Here is an 18,724-nt window from a genome sequence, read left to right on the forward strand (position 1 = left end):
GAGGAGCAGCATCTCAGACACCCAGCATCTTTGGCTTGCCCCACACTATGCCACAGCTTCTGACTGACTTCTGAACATTTACACTGTGCTTAGTATGTGCCCGGCACGCTTCTGAGCAGCTTCTTTACCAGGAGTGTCTATCAGAATCACCTGGGGGAACTTCTCACTTGCAGATTCCGAGGTGCCTCCCAGATCTACGGATTCAATCTAAGAGGATGGTTCACACCAGTTTTGTTATTTGTTTTTTGGAACTAGCTCCCTAGACAATTCTGCTGCCCACCATTTCTCTCCCACTCTCCTGCTCCCACCTTTAAACAACCTCTCTGTGGTGGTGGGGGCGGGGGACCCAGATTTGTAACACTGCTGATTTCTGGGGGGATCAATACGCCCACCAGGCCCAATTCAAGCCACCAACACAAATTAACAATTTAGGGGCGCCTGGGTGGCTCAGTCGTTAAGCGTCTGCCTTCGGCTCAGGTCATGATCCCAGGGTCCTGGGATCGAGCCCCACATCGGGATCCCTGCTCGGCGGGAAGCCTGCTTCCCCTCTCCCACCCCCCTTGCTTGTGTTCCCTCTCTCGCTGTGTCTCTGTCAAATAAATAAATAAAATCTTAAAAAAAAAATTAACAATTTAATTTGACTTGCAAAATTCCTGAATAGTTAACAATGGACTCTCACAGGCCATCTTAAGAACCAGCTCCAACATAACCAATGGCCCACACTTCCTCTCCCCACTGGTTAAGAAACACTACATTCCAGGAAAATAGAGCAGTTCATGACCTGCTCTAACGTCAAGTAGAACACCATTAATAGTTTGTATTGTAATAAAGTTAATTGCTGGGGCACCTGGGTGGCTCAGTGGGTTAAGCCTCTGCCTTCTGCTCAGATCATGATCCCAGGGTCCTGGGATTGAGTCCCGCATCGGGCTCCCTGCTCAGGGGAGAGTCTGCTTCTCCCTCTCCCTCTGCTGCTCCCCCTGCCTGTGTTCTCTGTCTGTCTGTCAAATAAATAAATAAAATCTTAAAAAAAAAAAAATCCTATGCAGAAAACTCTTAGAGCAAACTTAGTAATAACCACTAGGGGAAAAGAGATCAGGTTGCCCAGACAGGCAGTGAGGATGACAGGCCGCTCACTGTGTCTAAAGAGTAGAATTTCACCACGTGATGTCACCCTGGTACTTGCTTATTTATGTCTCTGGCAATCTCAGGCAACAGAAGTCTCTCGCTCACTAAAAGATCGGCATGCTTAACTTTTGTACCTCAAGTTGATTATGAAATTACATCGTATTTGTTGTTCATTACTTGAAAGCAGTTTTTATGTCATTTTTTTTTTTCTTGGTTAAAGAAATCGATAATTTGCAGGAAGGTTAGGAGACAAAGGCAGGGAGGCATTTTGGAATCACAATACCTTGATTTAGCACAAGATTGATTTACCAGGCAGGCGAACTTGGACAAGATTTTGTAACCTCTCCAGGCCCTATGGGGGGAAATACTTGTAACTTCTACCTTGCAGGCTGGGAGTAAGTTATCTCGGTCGGTAGTCATGTCCTGCACTGGGCTTGCAGAAAGCTAAGATAAGGAAGTCGGAAGTTCCTGCCCTTAAGGAGCTCCACCTTTAACCTCGGGGACAAATATCTACACCAGAGAATATAGGACACTGGCCAGTAGACACTCTTAGGTTTCTGCATTTCAACATTGTGTGTTACCTGACACTCTAAAATCCTGAAAGTCTTCATGTCGAGTAGCCGATTTGTTGGAAAATAAATGAAGTGTTGGTCTTAAAATTTCACTTGTAAGAGCCCTCTCCAACCCCAGCCCCTCCTCTCCGCAAACTGCCCTGGAGGAATACCACTACCGAGAAGGACACTGACGCCAAATGTTCGGTCCCAAGTGGCAGATGCGCAGGCTGAGTGCGTCGACTCTCGGAAACAGAGGCCGCCGGTAGAGGGCGCTCCGGGCCCGGTCGCATTCTGAGCTCACTACCCCATGGGGCACCGGGTGTCTGAGTTCGCTGCTCCCCGCTGGCTCAGCTTCAGGTTGGCTTCCTTCCTGGTAACAAACGTTGCCGCGGCGGTTCCAGGCCACACCAATCCCACGTCAAGCTTCCCAGCGAACGGCCTGTGACTCGGCTCGGGCCCACCGAGTCACATGCTCACTCTAGCTAGGCAGATAGACGGCGGCTCTGATGGGCTTCGCCCCTGGGCTCTGCAGAGGGAGACAGCCCTGGGCCACATGTGATGCCCACGCAGAAGATGGAAGTTGTAGGGAAGGGTTCAGGGGGAATTGGAGGCATCAGCCATCGGCTCCGCCTGGGGCATATTAGACCTGGGTGTGGCCACGCTTTCCGGGAGGAACGAGGGGATGCAGGTGGAGTTCATGACCTGCTCTTCATATACACTCCTCTCCCCTGTATTAGCATCGCTTTCACAGAGAGCGAGCTCTTCAGTTTCTTGCCTGAGAAATTCCCACCTGGAGGCTGACCATTCTGCTCACCCCCTACCTGCAGTGCATGGGAGGGGGACTGTGCTCTCAGGGACCAGTCCTTACCCTCCCCTCCCCTGTCCCATTTTGTCTCACACGCTTCACTCGTAGATCCTCCCCTACTTGGCACTCCCAAGTCCCCAAACTCCTGCAGGACAGGAAGACACCTTCACCCACCAGGAGCACCTTGCAAGCCTGAGGCAGCAAACTTCCTGCCCTGCATCCACTTTCCTTCTTCCAGAATCAGGCAGAAATCTTGGGCCTCCTGCAATCCCTCTACCATCCTCATTTGCAGTGGGATGAAACATCGGTATCTTCTATTATCACTTTAACGTAGTCCTAGGAGGGAGAGGAGACAAGCGCACCTTTGGTTGGTCATTTTAAGAGGGAAATCACTGACCTGTAGTTTTCTGCCAAAATTAAATCTTCTGTTGTGTCTGTGATGAGCTTGGATAAATTCATGTCAAGGATGAAGTGTTTCTACAGCCTCTACCATTAGCGAGGAGAGGACCAGGAGAGGAGGCAGTGAGGCGGTTGACTGTGGAGAGGAAAGTTGCTGAGGATGTGGGGAGCAAGGAAGAGATGGGGAGCAAGGAAGAGATGGAGAGCGAGGAAGAGGCATGGTTTTTGGAGATCTCCAAGACCAACATGTGGAGGAGGGTTTCTGTGTAGCCCTAGTTTACTGCCTGTGATTTGGGGCACATCACTTTCCTCTGTTTCCCTGTCTGTAGCTCATCAGGATTTTAGGATTAGTATTTATCAAAGGTTCTTGGAGCACAAGCAATAGAGAAGAATGCCGGCTAATTAAGCAAAAGATGCTGCAGCAGCAGGTATGTGTGAAGAGATCAGGGTGGGAGAAACGGGAGCAACCTGAGCCTGCGAGCCCCACTGAAAGAATCCTCATTCAGGAAAACACGCATACACTGTGCCGGCCAAATGGTAATGTGCCTCCTGGCACCATCGACCTGCAGCCCCCAGTCTGCAACCCCCCTCCCCCAGGAAAGAGCGCGGGTCCCTGCCTAGCCCCACGGGGACTCCAACCCCGGGCTAGAAACCCAGTTCTGGGCGATGGGGAAGGACTTAATGGCCAGGCACTGGGCAATGAAAGACCGCGGCTGGTTCTTTCGCAAGCCCGCGGCCTCCAGCACGGGCCCGGGACAGACGCAGCCTTGCCGGGTGCCCCAAATCAGGACTCCTGTCTAAGGTAAGAGGCAGTTCAGGGCCATTCGGTACCCCATCAGATCCCACAGCTCACCAGTGTCTGACCCCGCAGACGCTTGGCCATGGGCTCCATCAGCAGAGGGGGGCTGGGCAAAGAGGCGGGAGCCACCCTCCTCTAGGCAGACGGTCATCCCTGAGCTGCAATCTCACAGGACTCACCAGCTTCTCCCTTAGCCCTGAAGCCACCAAGTGGCCACCACGCCCAGCACTTCTCTATTTACAGCTTTCCAGTACCACCTCCACCTTCCCACCCCCAGAAACACAGCTCCGGACTCATCTCCTTACCAACGTGGGTGATCACCGAATCCCCCACTAGCTGTGTGTGATCCCGAGGGAAGGGCCACATTCTGGTCATGGTTGCTGACCATTAAGAACCGCTGCTACAGACTGAATGTCCCACCCTGACCCCTACCGGTCCCCGTGGTCAATTCATATGTTGAAAACCTAGTGCCCTAGGTAACGGTATGAGGTGGGGCTTCTGAGAAGTGACTGGGTCATGAGGGCAGCCCTCATGAATGGGATTAGTGCCTCTGTAAAAGGCCTCATTCCCTATCCCTTCTGCCCTGTGAGAACAGCACGGTGCGCGCAACCTGCAACCCAGAAGAGGGCTTTCACAAGAACCCAGCCATGCTAGCAACCTGATCTTGGACTCCCAGCCTCCAGAAATAAATTTCTGTTGTTTAGAAGCCACCTGGTCTGTGGTCTTTCGTTACAGCAGCCCACCCCCTAGAGCAACCATGCTTACGCTTCTGGAAATAATCATGGCCCGGCTCAGAAGACTAGGCCCCTCCCTCCCGGTCCTCCAGTTCCCCGCGTCTACAGCAGGGAGAGAATCACGTGATTTCCAAAGGGCTTTCCGGTTTCCTCTGGCATCCTCTGGACTCGGTGGCTTGGCTTTGCCAGCGCAGAAACAGCTCAGTCTGGCCGGGGTTGGAAGGGGGAGGGCCCAGGAGAGGCAGAAATGGCTGCTCACAATCAGAGGATGCACACGCACGGGCTACACCTTTGAAAAGGGCGGGTTGGGGGGGGGGCGGTTAGTGAGAGCGCCTGGGGAGATCCAGCAAGGAGCAGCAGTGGGAAGATGTGGGACCACCAGGGCAAGAAACAGGAGTCTGGCCCCTGGCTAAGCCGCCCACCACCACTTAACTACGGGTCGCAAGCTAGTCCCTTCACAGGGGGCTTCATTTGCCTCTTGGTCCGCGCGCGAGCAAGCGATCTGCCTGCTGAGCTGGGTTTCGAGCTCGGGGGAGCTAACAGCACTCTGGGTCCTGGGATGTCACCCTCACGATGGGGGCTGAGCCACAGCGCACCCTCCCCAGCCCTCCCGGTACTGCTGACCCAGCAGAGCAAAAGGAGCTGAGATGGCTCAGCCCACATCCCCCCACTCCCCCGGCTGCTGGACGAGACCAAGAAATCCAGACTAGACCAGAACGACTGCACATGAAGGCTTTATGGGAACTTCTGTGGATGCGTAGAGCGGTCGCAGGCCGCCGGCCCACCAGGCCCCGCCTGTAAGGGCCCCGCCGCTCAGCACTTGCCATAGACGGCCGCACTGCCCCGCTCCTCGAACTCTTCCTTGCTGACCCAGAGCTGCTGGAAGGCCTGCAGGGAGGCCAGGATGGAGCCGCCGGTCCACACGGAGGTCTTCCGCTCCGGAGCAGCAGACACCGCAGGGCTGGCCCCGGGGCAGAGGAGGCTCAGCTCCCTCTGGAAGCGCTCGGGGAAGCCATCCAGCATGGTACAGCCACCGCACAGCAGCACGTTGGCCGCCATCTCCTCCTTGAAGCCCGCCTCCTGGCAGCGCTCCAGGCAGGCGGCCGTGAGCGCGGGGAGGCCGGGCTGGTTGCTGCCCACCAGGGTGGGCTTGAAGAGCATCTCGGCGCACTGGAAGCGCTCCCGGCCGATGGTGATGAGCTTGCCGTCGGGGAGCTCGTAGTCCACGCGCATCTCCTCCAGGCACAGGCCGAGCTCCTGCTCAGGCAGGAGTGCCGAGTAGCAGCACTTCTTCTTGATGTGCTCGATGATGTGCAGGTGGTCGTCCGTGAACTTGTGGCCGGCCTCGTTGAGCAGCTGCAGCAGGTAGTTGGTGAGGTCGCTCCCAGCGTAGTCGGCTCGGCCCGTCAGACCCGGCAGCACGTCGCCCTCCGAGATGGGCACCACATGCGAGACGCCGTGCCCGCTCTCCACCACCAGGCCTGAGGTCTTGCCGTAGGAGTAGATGGACAGCAGCGACTGGGACGTCACATGCATGGCAGGGATGCCAAAGGTCTCGAACATGAGCTCCGCGTACTTCTCCCGGTTGCTGCTGGGGCTGAGGGGGGGGTCAGAGACCAGCACCGCATGCTCCTCGGGGAGGATCTTCATGGCTGTGTGGAAGACGTACTCCCAGATGCTCTGGACGCAGTCCCAGTCCACCACGATGCCGTATTTGAGCGGGTTCATCAGCTTCAGGGGCGCCTCCGTGTTGAGCAGCTCGTGGCCCACGTAGGTCTCCTTGCGAGTGTCACCAGCATCAGCCACCTCAGAGCAGTGCTTGCCCACAGTGGAGGAGATGAAGTAGGTGGGCCTCGGCTCGCCTGCGTAGCCACACTTACAGTACTGGGAGCCCAGGTCGATGATGAGGGCCTTGATCTTGCGCACCTTCCTGGGCTTCATCTTCAGCTGAGTGGCTGAACACGTGTCCCGGATGCCAGCATCGGGACCTGGCAGTGTTCCTGCCTCTCCAGGGTCACCCTGAGCCGTGCCCAGAGGCATGGGGCTAGGGCTGCTCCTCGTTGCCATCTTCCTTCTTGGCTCACCTTTCTCACATCCACATCCTAGAGCTCCGTGGGGAGAAATAAGATGGTCCACTTCCAGCAGTGCCTCGGCAACCCCTCAGGATTGTGATGTCACTGACGGCTGGTCCATTCTGGCAGCCCCGGGGAGGGCTTGGCCTTGGCAGGCCCTTGATATGCCACCCCCACCGCCATCCACCTCACTCGACTTTGCTCCAAGACAGAGCAGGTGGCCAGCATTTTCAGAAATCCAAGCACACTGGGGTCTCGGGTTTCCAGCTACCCCCCCTTACACCCCTGCTTCTATTGCCCTGTCCACTGTCCACTGACCGAACAGCTTTTCTTCCTCTGCTGCTTGACTGAGAGGGTGAGAAAGATTTGAGCCCCTACAGGAAGCCAGGCACTGTACCGGGAACCTCACATATGTTACTCCCCAGAATCCTGAGATGTATAGGCAGAGCCGAGGAAATGAAGGCTCGGAATTCAGATGATTTGCTCAGGAGCAAACAGTTCCTGAAATGTTTGTCTTTTCACTCAAGTTCATTCAACTCCAGTGCACCAGGTCTTCGAGCGTGAGGGCTCCAACAATACCCTCATCCCTTCATTCAACATTTCCTGGGGCTGGTGGCAGGTCCAGCCCAGGGCAGCTTGCCAGTGATAGACCAGAAGCCTGGCCACAGCAGTGTCCTGCCTGGGTGGGAAGGAGACCGAATGAATGCAGACGAATTTGTAGGTGGAAGGCTATTGGGAGAACAAAGGTGCATGAGGAAGGAGTGATTACTAGAGGGAAGGAGTCAGCAGGTTCTTGAGAGAGGTGACCCTAAGGCAACTACTAAAGGGTATGTGGGTAGTTGTCAAGTGGCTAGGAGGGGAAGGCATCCCAAGCAGAGAGCATAACCTGAGCAAAGCTGGGGAGGGGGGTGGAGAATGGTGGGAACTTCTAGTAGTTAAATGTTTGGGAAAATAGATGAGGCTAGAGAGTTCCTGGAGCCAACAAGGGAGGGCCTCAAACGCTCGGAGGAAGAGCTTGGGTTACATGGAGGACAGCTGGGGAACAAATGAAGACTTTAAGCAGGGGGTGGTCAGATCTGACCGAGGGAAAATTGGGAAAAGATCTGTGTTTAGCTGTGATGTAGAGGGGCAAGGCCACGGAAGACATTCTTGTAAGACGTGCAGGTGACCTAAGCCAGGCTGTGCCAGTGTGAAAGAGGAGGAGGAACAGGTTCTCCAGAAGGTCAGAAGGTAGAACTTGGTTGGCTTCCCAACTATCCCCCATTCAACCCAAGCTCTGACTCTAGCATTTAAGGCCTTCTCTCATTGCTCCTGTGACATCTCTCACCTCAAACACCGCATTTACATCAGGTGATCAGACTAGCTGTGGAGAGTGAGGGAGAGGGAAGGATGAATCCCTCGCCTCCGCCAAAAAAAAACATGGCCTGTCGTCCAGAACAGGCCCATTCATGAGGTGTCCATAGGGCCCTCCACCACAAACCGTCCTCCCTCAAAAAACAAAAACAAAAAAACCGCCAGGTAATTCACAAGAAACCCTGTATTCTGGCATTTTCCTCACTAGATTCTCTTTCTTCCCTCCCATAGCTGCTAAAATTACGGGGGCCTGGTTCACCTTTCTTTCAAAAATCAAGGGTGGGTGGTGTTTGAGCAATAGAGGATGCCTCTAACCTGGAGGGACCTCACCAGAGACCCCAGGGAGCCCACGAGTACCTTAGATGGCTAGTGACAAGTATGGGGGCTTGTGCATGCCAGGCACTGAAGGTTTGGGGTGCAGTGTGCCAATGGTCTCCATATTCTCCCATCATCGATACCATTAACTGTGTCCTGACCCCTGAGAGGAGAGAAGGAACATAAAGGAGGACACAGAAGCTAAGGGAAAAGGGCTTCACTTAAGAGAGAGCACCCAAGCACGCAAAATCCTGCGGTAAAGTAAAAGGAGTGAAAAGCATCCAGTGACTTTAGCCTGAAGGATGTGGCGTGGACCGAGAGTCCCTGTGCTCTTGGGCCTTACAGACAAGATGGAGCCACTGGCTTTAAGCCCACAGAGCACCTCTCCCACCCACACTGACAGAAAGGGCCAAGGAGGGGTGAGCCTGGTGGGGGTGGGGGGGAGCACGTGAAACACAGCCTGGCAGACTTTAGTGTCTTAGGGAAGTGGGAAGCACAGGTCAAGGGACAGGGTGAATAATGGCCCCAAAAGATGTCCACATCTTTAATCCCTGGAATCTGTCAATGTAACCTTTCATGGCAAGAGGGACTTGGCAGATAGGAGTTAAGGGGTTTGAGATAGGGAGGTTAACCTACATTATCTGGGGGGCCCTGAAGTAATCATCAGGGTCTTAATAAGAGGGGGACAGGAGAGTGAGGTCAGAGAATAGTAGGACAACAGAAGCAGAAGCCTGACAGATCTTTGAAGATGAAGGGGCCCCGAGCCAAGGAATATGTAGGCGGCCTCTAGGGAGCTGGAAAAGGCTAAAGATGAAGGCCTAGAGCCTTGGGAAGGAACGCGGCCCTGCTGATAGCTTGACTGTAGCTGAGAATGACTGTAGACTTCTGACCTCCAGAACTGTAGATAATAAATTTGTGTCTGAAGCCACTGAATACGTGGTAATCTGCTACAGCGGCCACAGGAAAGGAGCACGGGCTCTTACAGGCATCCAGGGCAATAAAAATGTGCTAGGCAGCTGCACATCTGTCCGAATTCAAGACGAGGGTTGAGAAGGAAAAATAGGTCATTCTACATTAAATATGCCTTTGGGTATCACATAAACATTCTTTTGAAGTGAAGTCAAACAAGCCAAGTTGGCCATGCGAACCCCTACTGAACAGCAGAGGCAAGTACACCAGTTTTTAGGCAGCCAGGCATAGAGAAAGCACTTTCTTCTTCTCTCACAATTCAATGCCAACTCATCCTCTACCCATCGAACCAAGAAGCTGACACTGTCTTTGAGATGACATCAGATGGTCACAAGACTGGACTTGGTCCTTTTCTTCTCTCAACCCCCCCCCAGGAGCCAAGAGCCTCCCCAGTAACCTCCTTAAAGGAGAAAGCCCCCCCACCTTGGAGTAACTGCGTCTTTTATGACAAGTGTGGGATTGCCTAACAAAAGTGGGCTCCTGGGTGCCTTGACAGGAACAGGTGTGAGCACCTATGTGCCTAGCCTCCGAGATGGCATGTGGTATGATGGCCACATGGCCTCAGAGACACGTTTTGGGTCTCACTGAGGTGTGTCCACACCTCACCCCGGGGAAGAAGTCTGAGTCGGGAGAGCTTGGCTCCCGCTGGCTGGATATGCACGGGTGAGCCATGCACCTAAGAACCTCAGTGTTGTCGTCAGTGCGACTCTGTCCGGTGTGATTTCATCGCCGACCCAATGACCTGCGTGAAGGAGTATGCATACACATATACGTCTAAAAATTCTTCTTCTGCGGGCTGTCCGAAGGGACAAGGGAGACAGAAGTGCTTGGCACGGTCGCTGCAGCAGCAAGCAGGCCTGCCAAAATCTCAATCTGGTAGTGTCAGCTGTGCTCAAGTCTCAGTGCTTTCTGACCTCATGCAGAGTCAGAGCCAAAGTCCTAGCAATGGCCCAAGAGGATGGATGCGGGCTGCTCGCCATCCCCACCCCCTTCTCCCACCTCCCGTAGTTTTCCTTGCTGTCCCCACTCGGCCTCTAATTCAAGGGCCGACAAACTTTTCCTGTAAAGGGCCTGATAATCAACACTGTCACCGTGGTGGGCCGTGCGCTCTTTGTGGCAATGACTCAACTCTGTGGTTGCCCCACAGAAGCAGCCACAGACAGTGCATCAGTGAGCATGGCTGTGTTCGGATAAAGGCTGATTTACGAGAACAGGCTGCGGGCCCTGGTTTGCTGACCCCTCTTCTCACTCATCGTGCTCCCAGGCGCGCCTCCATCTGCACCTGCTGCTCCCGATATACACGATACACCGATACACGCGGGGCACTGCCCCTCCCCTCCTTCAGGGCCGCACGCAAGTGTCACCCTCTCAGGACCCCTGCCCAGCACAGAACATGGCCACCGTCCCCAAGCCCCTTCCCTGCCTGTTCTCTCTTGCCCTTACCATTTTCTGACAGCTGTTTGTTCTGGCTACTGCCTCTCTCCCCAGCCCCCACTGACTAGAGTGTAAAGTCTACAAGGGCAGAGATTTTTGTCTTTTTCCCTCCACAGCTGCCTTTTATTCCCAGCTGCCTTGCACGTAGCAAGCACTCAATAAATAACTGATTGGTTTAATCAGGTTTATTACAACATCTAGAAGAAGGTTAAGTGACTTCCAAAACACTACCCCAAATCCACCCTAACATGGGACACAGGTTCCCAGTGTCTAGAAAGCCCCGGGTCACCAGATTATGTCACAATCAGTGATGTCATCGTTGGAGAAATTCTCAAGTTGCCTTCTGAAATAAGCCTTTCAGGCCTTGAAGCCGGTGGGATCGAGGAACTTTCTGAGAGCAAAATGGCTCTTGATAGCATGTGGGCTGCCCAGGCATCAATCATCGGGGATGGGCCTGCCAAGAAAGTGGGTGAACAGGCCCCCCTACAGACACACGTCCTCCAGACTGCCTCCTTAAAAGATGGACCAGCGAAGCGGGCAGTGTGGGTCCGCTGTAACCGTTCAGAGCCAGAAGAACCTACTAAATCAACGATGGTCAAGAAGAAACCCAAGCGAGAGGTGACCCAAGCAGTGGTCGTGGACCTCGGCACTGGCTCCTGCAAATGTGGCTTTGCCGGGCTGCCGAAACCCACCCATACCATCTCATCAACAGTGGGCAAGCCCTACATGGAGACGGCCAAAACCGGGGACAATCGCAAGGAGACATTCGTGGGGCAGGAGCTCATCAACCCAGCAGTTCGTCTCAAGCTAATTAATCCTCTGCGACATGGCATCATCGTGGACTGGGACACAGTGCAGGATATCTGGGAATATCTCTTCCATCAAGAGATGAAGATCGCCCCAGAGGAGCACGCAGTCTTGGTTTCAGACCCACCCCTGAGCCCGCACACCAACAGAGAGAAGTACGCTGAAATGCTGTTTGAAACCTTCAGCACTCCTGCAATGCACATCGCCTACCAATCCCGCCTGTCCATGTACTCCTACGGGAGGACCTCTGGCCTGGTGGTGGAGGTCGGCCACGGCGTGTCCTACGTGGTCCCCATCTATGAGGGTTATCCTTTGCCCAGCATCACCGGACGCCTGGACTATGCGGGCTCTGACCTGACAGCCTATTTGATGGGCCTGATGAATAATTCAGGGAAACACTTCACCGAGGACCAGATAGGCATTGTGGAGGACATCAAGAAGAAATGCTGCTTTGTGGCCCTGGACCCCATCAAAGAGAAGAAAGTCCCAGCCACTGAGCATACAATCCAGTACACTCTGCCTGATGGGCAGGAGATAAACCTGTGCCAGGAAAGGTTCCTCTGCTCGGAGATGTTCTTTAAGCCTTCTCTGATCAAGTCCATGCAGCTGGGGCTCCACACTCAGACCGTGTCCTGCCTTCACAAGTGTGACATTGCCCTCAAACGGGATCTCATGGGGAACATCCTGCTCTGCGGGGGGAGCACTATGCTCAGTGGTTTCCCTAACCGGATGCAGAAGGAGCTGAGCACCATGTGTCCCAATGACAACCCGCAGGTAAACGTGCTGCCCGAAAGAGACACTGCAGTGTGGACAGGTGGCTCCATCCTGGCATCGCTTCAGGGCTTCCAGCCCCTCTGGGTCCACCGCTGTGAGTACGAGGAGCACGGGCCTTTCTTCCTCTACAGAAGGTGCTTCTGAACTCTGACCAAGCATGGTTGCCATGCGTCAGCTTTGCTGGGTGAGCACCCACCCGACACATAGGGAGCTGAGTCCACATGTTTGCTCCTGTAGTATTAAACAATCCTCGTGTTCCCTCCACAGTGTGTTTCTCTATTTCCTGACTTAATAAGAGCAAGTTCATATATGCAGCATGTGCCAAACAGAAGTCGGGGGGTGCGTGAAACAACAAAGGCATGTATTACATGTTGCTTGCTTACACATTCTTGGGAAAAACTAGCTCTAAAGTTATTCTGTCCCTTTTTGTATTCCCCGTTTTAGGAACTATCGCACTGTTAAATCTGCTCAGAAGGGGAGCGTGAGGAAGGTAGATTACAGAGTCAGTGCTGTTAGGGCATATAGAACATTCCTTTTGATCAACAACAGGAAGTCTGCTATAACGGTTCAATCTCCCACAAAGCAGTAGAGTACATTTCATGCTTCATGAAGGCTTGTAAAGAGCTGACGAAGCTGTCTGATCCCTGCTTAAACTGTACTTTCTTTTAGTTCCAACAGGAACTTATGTCTCAATGCCAGCTCTTTTATCAAGCGATCATGGTGACCGGCTGTTGAAACCTGGCATGTAATGAGCAAGGTGTATGTGTGGGTCTGAGGGGGCAACTCTTCAGCAGCTCATCACCCACTAGACTGGATTCCCCATCAACCTGTAGGATATACGGCTGGAATTTGGGATGGGCACAGGATAGAGGCTGCCAGTTCTGGGGCTAATGGTTTGCGGGAACCTGCCCTACGCTGGTCATTCTAACCCAACTGAGGAGCCAGAAGGAACATTCAGTCCCTCAAGATCAGAGAAGCCCTTCCAGGGCCCAGCATGTTCTGTAGGTAGTCTTACAGGGCCAGTTTTGTAAATGGAACACAGATTTTTTTAGTCCCCAGTACATTCTCTGCCCTGTCTCTAAACCTCGGCACCTGAACATTGGCAGGGAGCAGCATCAAACAGTGGAAAGAAATGGGCTTTGAACTCTGATTTGAAACCCTATTTCACTACCACCTAACTATACGGCCTGAGTCTACTTACCTATAAAATTGAATTCAAAGGCCTACTTCACATAGCTGATGTAAAAAACAGAGATAAACACTGAAATATTAGTATCTGGCCTCTGGGAGGTGATCACAAGAGCTAGCTAGAATTATCTTGTAGACTTATTTTATACAGGAGCCCCAAAGTCTTACCATGGTTTTTTTTTTTTTTTTTTAAGATTTATTTTAGAGAAAGAGAGAGCATAGGAGGCGGGGGAGGGGCCAAGGGGGAGGGAGAGTCTCAAGCAGGGCTTGATCTCACAACCCTGAGATCACAACCTGAGCCGAAACCAAGAGTGGGATGCTTAACCACCTACACCACCCAGGCGTACCTCACCATGGTTCTTAGTCACAGGTACACCTAAAGGCAGGCATCCAAGCACTCACAGGAGAGGTAACGGCATCTCTACCATCCCCAGGAGAAGCCCTACAGAGCCATCTTCATAGTATCCAGGTTTGCCTAAACTGCCTCGAAAGACCTAAATGCCCAACCCTGGATCCAGGCCCGGTAAGCATGGCTGACTGGCACCAGCAAGCCAGAATAGAGAAGACAAGACCCACACAGAAGGGCTTCTGAAGTTCCTATAGCTAAGCAAGGCTGACTAAACCTTACTCTGAAGTATCAGAGGATCACCCAGCAGTTGGGTACATTGACTTGAGAGGGAGGTATAAGGTCTTATTCACCTCAGTTTCTGTCCAACAGTCCATGAACATTCACTGTTGGGCAGGTTAAAATTTGATTAATTCCTAACCTTTGGATCTCACTGGCAGGGTGCTAAAGCCCTTGGACCCCTCCTCAGAACAATACGTTAAAATGCATAAAATAAAATACATAGAATTACAGAGAAAGCCAATCATATAGAAACAGACTATCTTTAAATCCCTTAAGTATCTATGAACCCCAAGTCAAGGATCCCCAAAAAAAGGTGAGTCTTGATGAAGGGGAAGCCTGGGAGGTGGCTCTGGAGGGAAATCTCCAGGCCACAGTAGGTCTAAATGTTCTGCTGCACTTTAAAATGAAAAAACTAAAAACAAAACAAAACAAAAAAAAAAACAAAAAAAAGGAAAGAAAAGAAAAAAAATACCAATATAAAGCCGAACAACTACATATCTTTTTCAAAACACTTTTATGGGAGCACCTGGGTGGCACAGTCAGGTGTCTGACTCTTGCTCAGATCATGATCTTAGGCTTGTAAGACTGGGCCTCACGTTGGGCTCCACACTTAGCGTGAAGTCTGCTGAAGTTTCTCTTTTCCTCTCCCTCTCCCTGTGCGCTCTAAAATAAATCTTTAAAAAAAAACCACTTCCATGAATTCTCACTTGATCCTTACACAATTCCCCTTGTAGGATAAAAAGTCAACTTCACGAAAGAGAGAAAGAAAGAGATGAATAGTTTTAGTAAGTGCATGAAAGTCATCCTAGCCTAGGGGGCAATTTTGACCCCCCACGAGACACTTGACAATGTCTAAAAATGTTTTTGGTTATCAGAACAGGAGTGGGAGATATATAGTGCTGGCATCTGGTGGGTAGAGGCCAGAGATATTGCTAAACATCCTATAATACACAGGGTAGCTCTCTACAACAAAGAATGATATGACCCAAAATGTCAATAGTGCTAAGGTACACAATGGTGCTAATGGGTACACAGGCTGGAGGAAAGCAAGATTCAGTGAGATTAAATGTGTCTGTCCAGGTGTGCCTGGGTGGCTCAGTGGGTTAAGCGTCTGCCTTCAGCTCAGGTCATGATCCCGGGGTCCTGGGATCGAGCCCCACATCAGGCTCCCAGCTCAGCGGGGAATCTGCTTCTCCCTCTCCCTCTGCCCCTTCCCCCACTCGTGCTCACTCACTCTCTCAAATAAATAAAATCTTAAAAAAAAAAAGTCTCTGTCCAAGGACACTAAGATGGGTGGACCCATGGCCTTGTTCTTTCCTGTATACCAAGAGAATATCTGTTGGTCTTAAAACCCTTGGGACTTCAGAGCCAGTAAGATTAATGTGGGCGTGAGGCGCAGGCAAGGACTCAGGGATCACAGAGGACACAAGAATCAATTCAGGGTCCCCAAATGTCACCATATTAGCTTTGGCTTGTCTATAGCTTCTTGGATATTAATGGTTACCTAGCTTCTTAGATGTTTATTCTCCTCACCTCAGTTACTAATAAATACAACAGACAAGAAACGACAGCCAGAAACTCTTAAGGGCTTGCTGAGGTGGTGCTTCTAGAGAAGCACAAGTTTATGGGGAGGCACAGGAAGCAGAAAAAAAGCTGATTTTGTTTCCCCAACTTGTAGTAACCTTAAATTACTAAGAATCATTAGTTTTATTTACTTTTGAAAACACCTTCTTCAATTATGGCTATGAACAACCCCTAAAAGGTAAACCTGTGTGTCTACACACATGTGTGTATATATATGTAGACACGTATGGAAAATGAATTTATTAAAATACGTGGCAGTACTAAAAAATTACACCAAGCTACACTCATAAAAACGTAACAAAAACATTACCTCCTGCCTCAGTTTTTTTTTAAAGTGTAAATTTAAAATGGATTGTAGGAGACAGTCCTCTGCAAGTTCCCTCTTGATGTCTGGAGCATCTGAGCAAAGCTGACTCAATGGCACCAACAAAATAACTGGGGTTTTTAGCTTACTGCAGCATGAACTTGCTTTGGGACAGAGTTCAAATCTGGTGGAAGAGTTACATATTCTTTTCCAGGACCCTGACCAAGCCTTTCGCCAAAATTAAGTATTCATCACTTCCAGAAGTTTCTCCTCTTCCCATACACTGCACTCTCCCCATGAATTCTTCTGTGACTTTGCCTTCAGCCTGGAAGGTCTGCTCCAGCCTGCTCCTTCTCCAAATGAACAAAATTCCATCTTGCTCACAGGAAATAGATAGTAATTGATAGTAACATCATCTCAAGGAAATGGAACATCTATGAAAAGTCACACAAGTATCAACAGACACATTTACTTCTATTTCCAATCCATCAGGCATGGGTACCATTATCCATAGCAAGAGCACTATAATGTATTAAAATGCCGTATGTTCATTTACCCAGGTCAAAGAGTAGTCACAAAGCACATTCAGCCTTTCAGTGTGGGGCACTTAATTATAGCAAATCCATCACGGGTATAAATCAAAAAGTAGATTTCTACAAGGCAGGAAATACCTTCTTTTTTTTTTTCCTATTATTTTGTAAAAATTTTCAGACACGCAGAGAAGCTTAATTATACAAGCAAACACACCTAGATTCTATAGTTAACATTTTGCTATTTAGGGAACAAATTTAATTACAATTCTGGGCATATCTATACTCCACGGATCAGAGGCAGTATTTTCGTTTATGTACAGTCATGAACGTCTGGTTCTGGTATTAGAGGCATGGAAGAAATTTTTAACCTTACCCAAGAATCAGCCACATAACTGTTGTCAAAATGAATTGAGCTTTTTCTAGACTCACCAAAAAGAGAAAACATTCTCATTTTTTCCAAAGAAAATAACTAAAAGACAGAAGTCAGTGAAGCACCATAAAGAAAAATAAATGAAATGGCCTTGACACTGACAAAAACCTTTTAGTTAAAAGCAGCAATTACTTGGAGAAAAAAGGAATAACTTACAATTGTGCACACCATTCACCATACCAAATGTGCACGATACTGTTTCAGAAATTCTAATCTGTTCCAGCTCTAAAACTGCTAAATCCCTAGCAGAAAATTCACAGGCAGTAAAAATAGTCCCTATGGACACTAGTGATAGGAGCTCAATGCCGTTATAACTGGAAGCAGAGGACCTGGTAAGATATTATAAAATAACAGCTGTCAGCAAAGGAAAGCTTAGAATTTCAAAGGATATATTTAGCTTTTTATTCTGCTTTAGTTCAAGGTGAAGAAGTCATTTAAGTGATTAAATTTCACCAACTGTTGGTAGCACGAATAGCCAACATTGTTTATATATAATGTTCTCCTGCCGGAACATAAAATATTTAAAAAACATTATTTTCTTTTCCTCACACTTTTGAGGTAGAAGCCACGAAACATTATTCCCAATTAACTGAGGCACAAATCGATTAATTATGTGACTTGTCGAAGGTCCCAAAATGAATCAGACTGGCAGCCGGGAATGAAAGCCAATCTTCTGATTACTATAAATACCAGAAATATGCTCTCAAACAGCACTAAACAAAAGAACAGTAATTCTTACAAAATGATGCAATACTGGTTAAAGCTTAACCTTTTGCTAATTAAAATTATACCCCAAATAAGTCAGAACTGCTTGGTGTCTGCTTAGGTCCGCTGTATAGAGCAGCTCTCCACACTGCTAAGGTAGTTCATTGTCTTACTCTTCCCAGGTCCCGACAGCCAGGCCCCAAGGACGGAGTGAAAGGAAAACCGTCAGTCACTCTAGAAGGCTCAGTTTCCACTGGGTCTTTTTGTTGATCTTTGGGGGTATAAAAAGCTCAGCATCTAGAAGAAAGGAAAGGAAAACTGTGACAGACACACTTCCTTGCTAGGGGAAGCTGAGGCAGTAACTGCGCTAAAACTAGGGACTGGACTTTGCAGCTACAAGATAACCATCAGTCGAGAGCTAAAGTTCCTGTTCCCCTCGCAACCTCCAGTCAGAGCAAACACAGCCTGGAGGCCCTGCCCCAAGAACAGGGATTTCCACTTCAGGCACCTGAAGGGTAGAAGAAAAAAATGCCCACTGAGTGATTCAAAGTAGAAGAATGTTCTAGATTTCGAATGGGAGGGGATGTGGTGGTTACAAGGCCATATGTAATTATTAAATCTCATCAAACTGTACACCTAAGATCTGTACATTTCATTATCCACAAAATTTTCCTCAATTATAAGAGAAAAAAATGTGGTGGTATGTTATTTGGTAAACAGAGTTAATGAAGAGAAAATACTTTCATGATAAAAAAAATTCTACAAACACACTGATCAATAAAAATGTCCCTACTTTTAGAAAAAAGCAAATGGAGGAGAGGATGGATGGGGTAAAACTGTCACTATTAAATAAAACTCCCAGACCCTCTTTCTTTACTTTTTTTTAAAGATTTTGTTTTTAAACAATCTCTTCTCCCAACATGGAGCTCAAACCCACAACCCCGAGATGAAGAGACACAGCTCCACCTTGAGTCCTCTTTCAATCAGATTTGTGGTAGCAGAGATGTATATAGGTAGTAAAGACATGAGAAAATACGTGTATACAAAGATGTTTTTTCTCAGCATTATTTGTAATACACTTCCAACAAAAGTATATCTATATATATGATCCATATATATATACATATATATATATACACACACACACACATATGAGCCTTTTAGCAGGAAAGTAACTGTGCTGACAAACTGTATGACAAGGCATGACATCCT

The 18,724-nt window shown here is 49.7% G+C and overlaps 3 protein-coding genes across 5 annotated transcripts in view; 1 reads left to right on the forward strand and 2 right to left on the reverse strand.

Annotated features, from left to right (window-relative positions):
* Positions 1 to 5,162: 5,162 nt before the first annotated feature.
* On the reverse strand, positions 5,163 to 9,745 carry ACTL7B (actin like 7B). The gene has a single exon (XM_078061560.1). It carries the CDS (start codon positions 6,481 to 6,483, stop codon positions 5,230 to 5,232), a length of 1,254 nt encoding a protein of 417 aa, XP_077917686.1. The 5' UTR covers positions 6,484 to 9,745; the 3' UTR covers positions 5,163 to 5,229.
* A 1,155-nt stretch (positions 9,746 to 10,900) lies between these two features.
* ACTL7A (actin like 7A) lies at positions 10,901 to 12,284 on the forward strand. Its single transcript, XM_036091394.2, has one exon. The coding sequence runs from the start codon at positions 10,962 to 10,964 to the stop codon at positions 12,282 to 12,284; it is 1,323 nt and encodes a 440-aa protein (XP_035947287.1). The 5' UTR covers positions 10,901 to 10,961.
* Positions 12,285 to 16,297: 4,013 nt separating this feature from the next.
* Positions 16,298 to 18,724, reverse strand: part of ELP1 (elongator acetyltransferase complex subunit 1) — a 57,418-nt gene continuing 54,991 nt past the window's right edge. For all 3 annotated transcript variants that reach the window (XM_036091392.2, XM_078061562.1, XM_078061561.1), the window contains one exon: positions 16,298 to 17,809. In XM_036091392.2, the coding sequence (XP_035947285.1) occupies positions 17,742 to 17,809 (68 nt within the window). In that variant the 3' untranslated portion in view covers positions 16,298 to 17,741. The remainder of the gene's footprint in view (positions 17,810 to 18,724) is intronic.

Source organism: Halichoerus grypus, chromosome 14, assembly GCF_964656455.1.
Source record: "Halichoerus grypus chromosome 14, mHalGry1.hap1.1, whole genome shotgun sequence".
NCBI lineage: Eukaryota > Metazoa > Chordata > Mammalia > Carnivora > Phocidae > Halichoerus > Halichoerus grypus.

Excerpts from the sequence above, each read along its gene's own strand:
- ACTL7A (XM_036091394.2), top strand. The coding sequence starts at position 10,962 with ATGGCTCTTGATAGCATGTGGGCTGCCCAGGCATCAATCATCGGGGAT.
- ACTL7B (XM_078061560.1), bottom strand. The coding sequence starts at position 6,483 with ATGGCAACGAGGAGCAGCCCTAGCCCCATGCCTCTGGGCACGGCTCAG.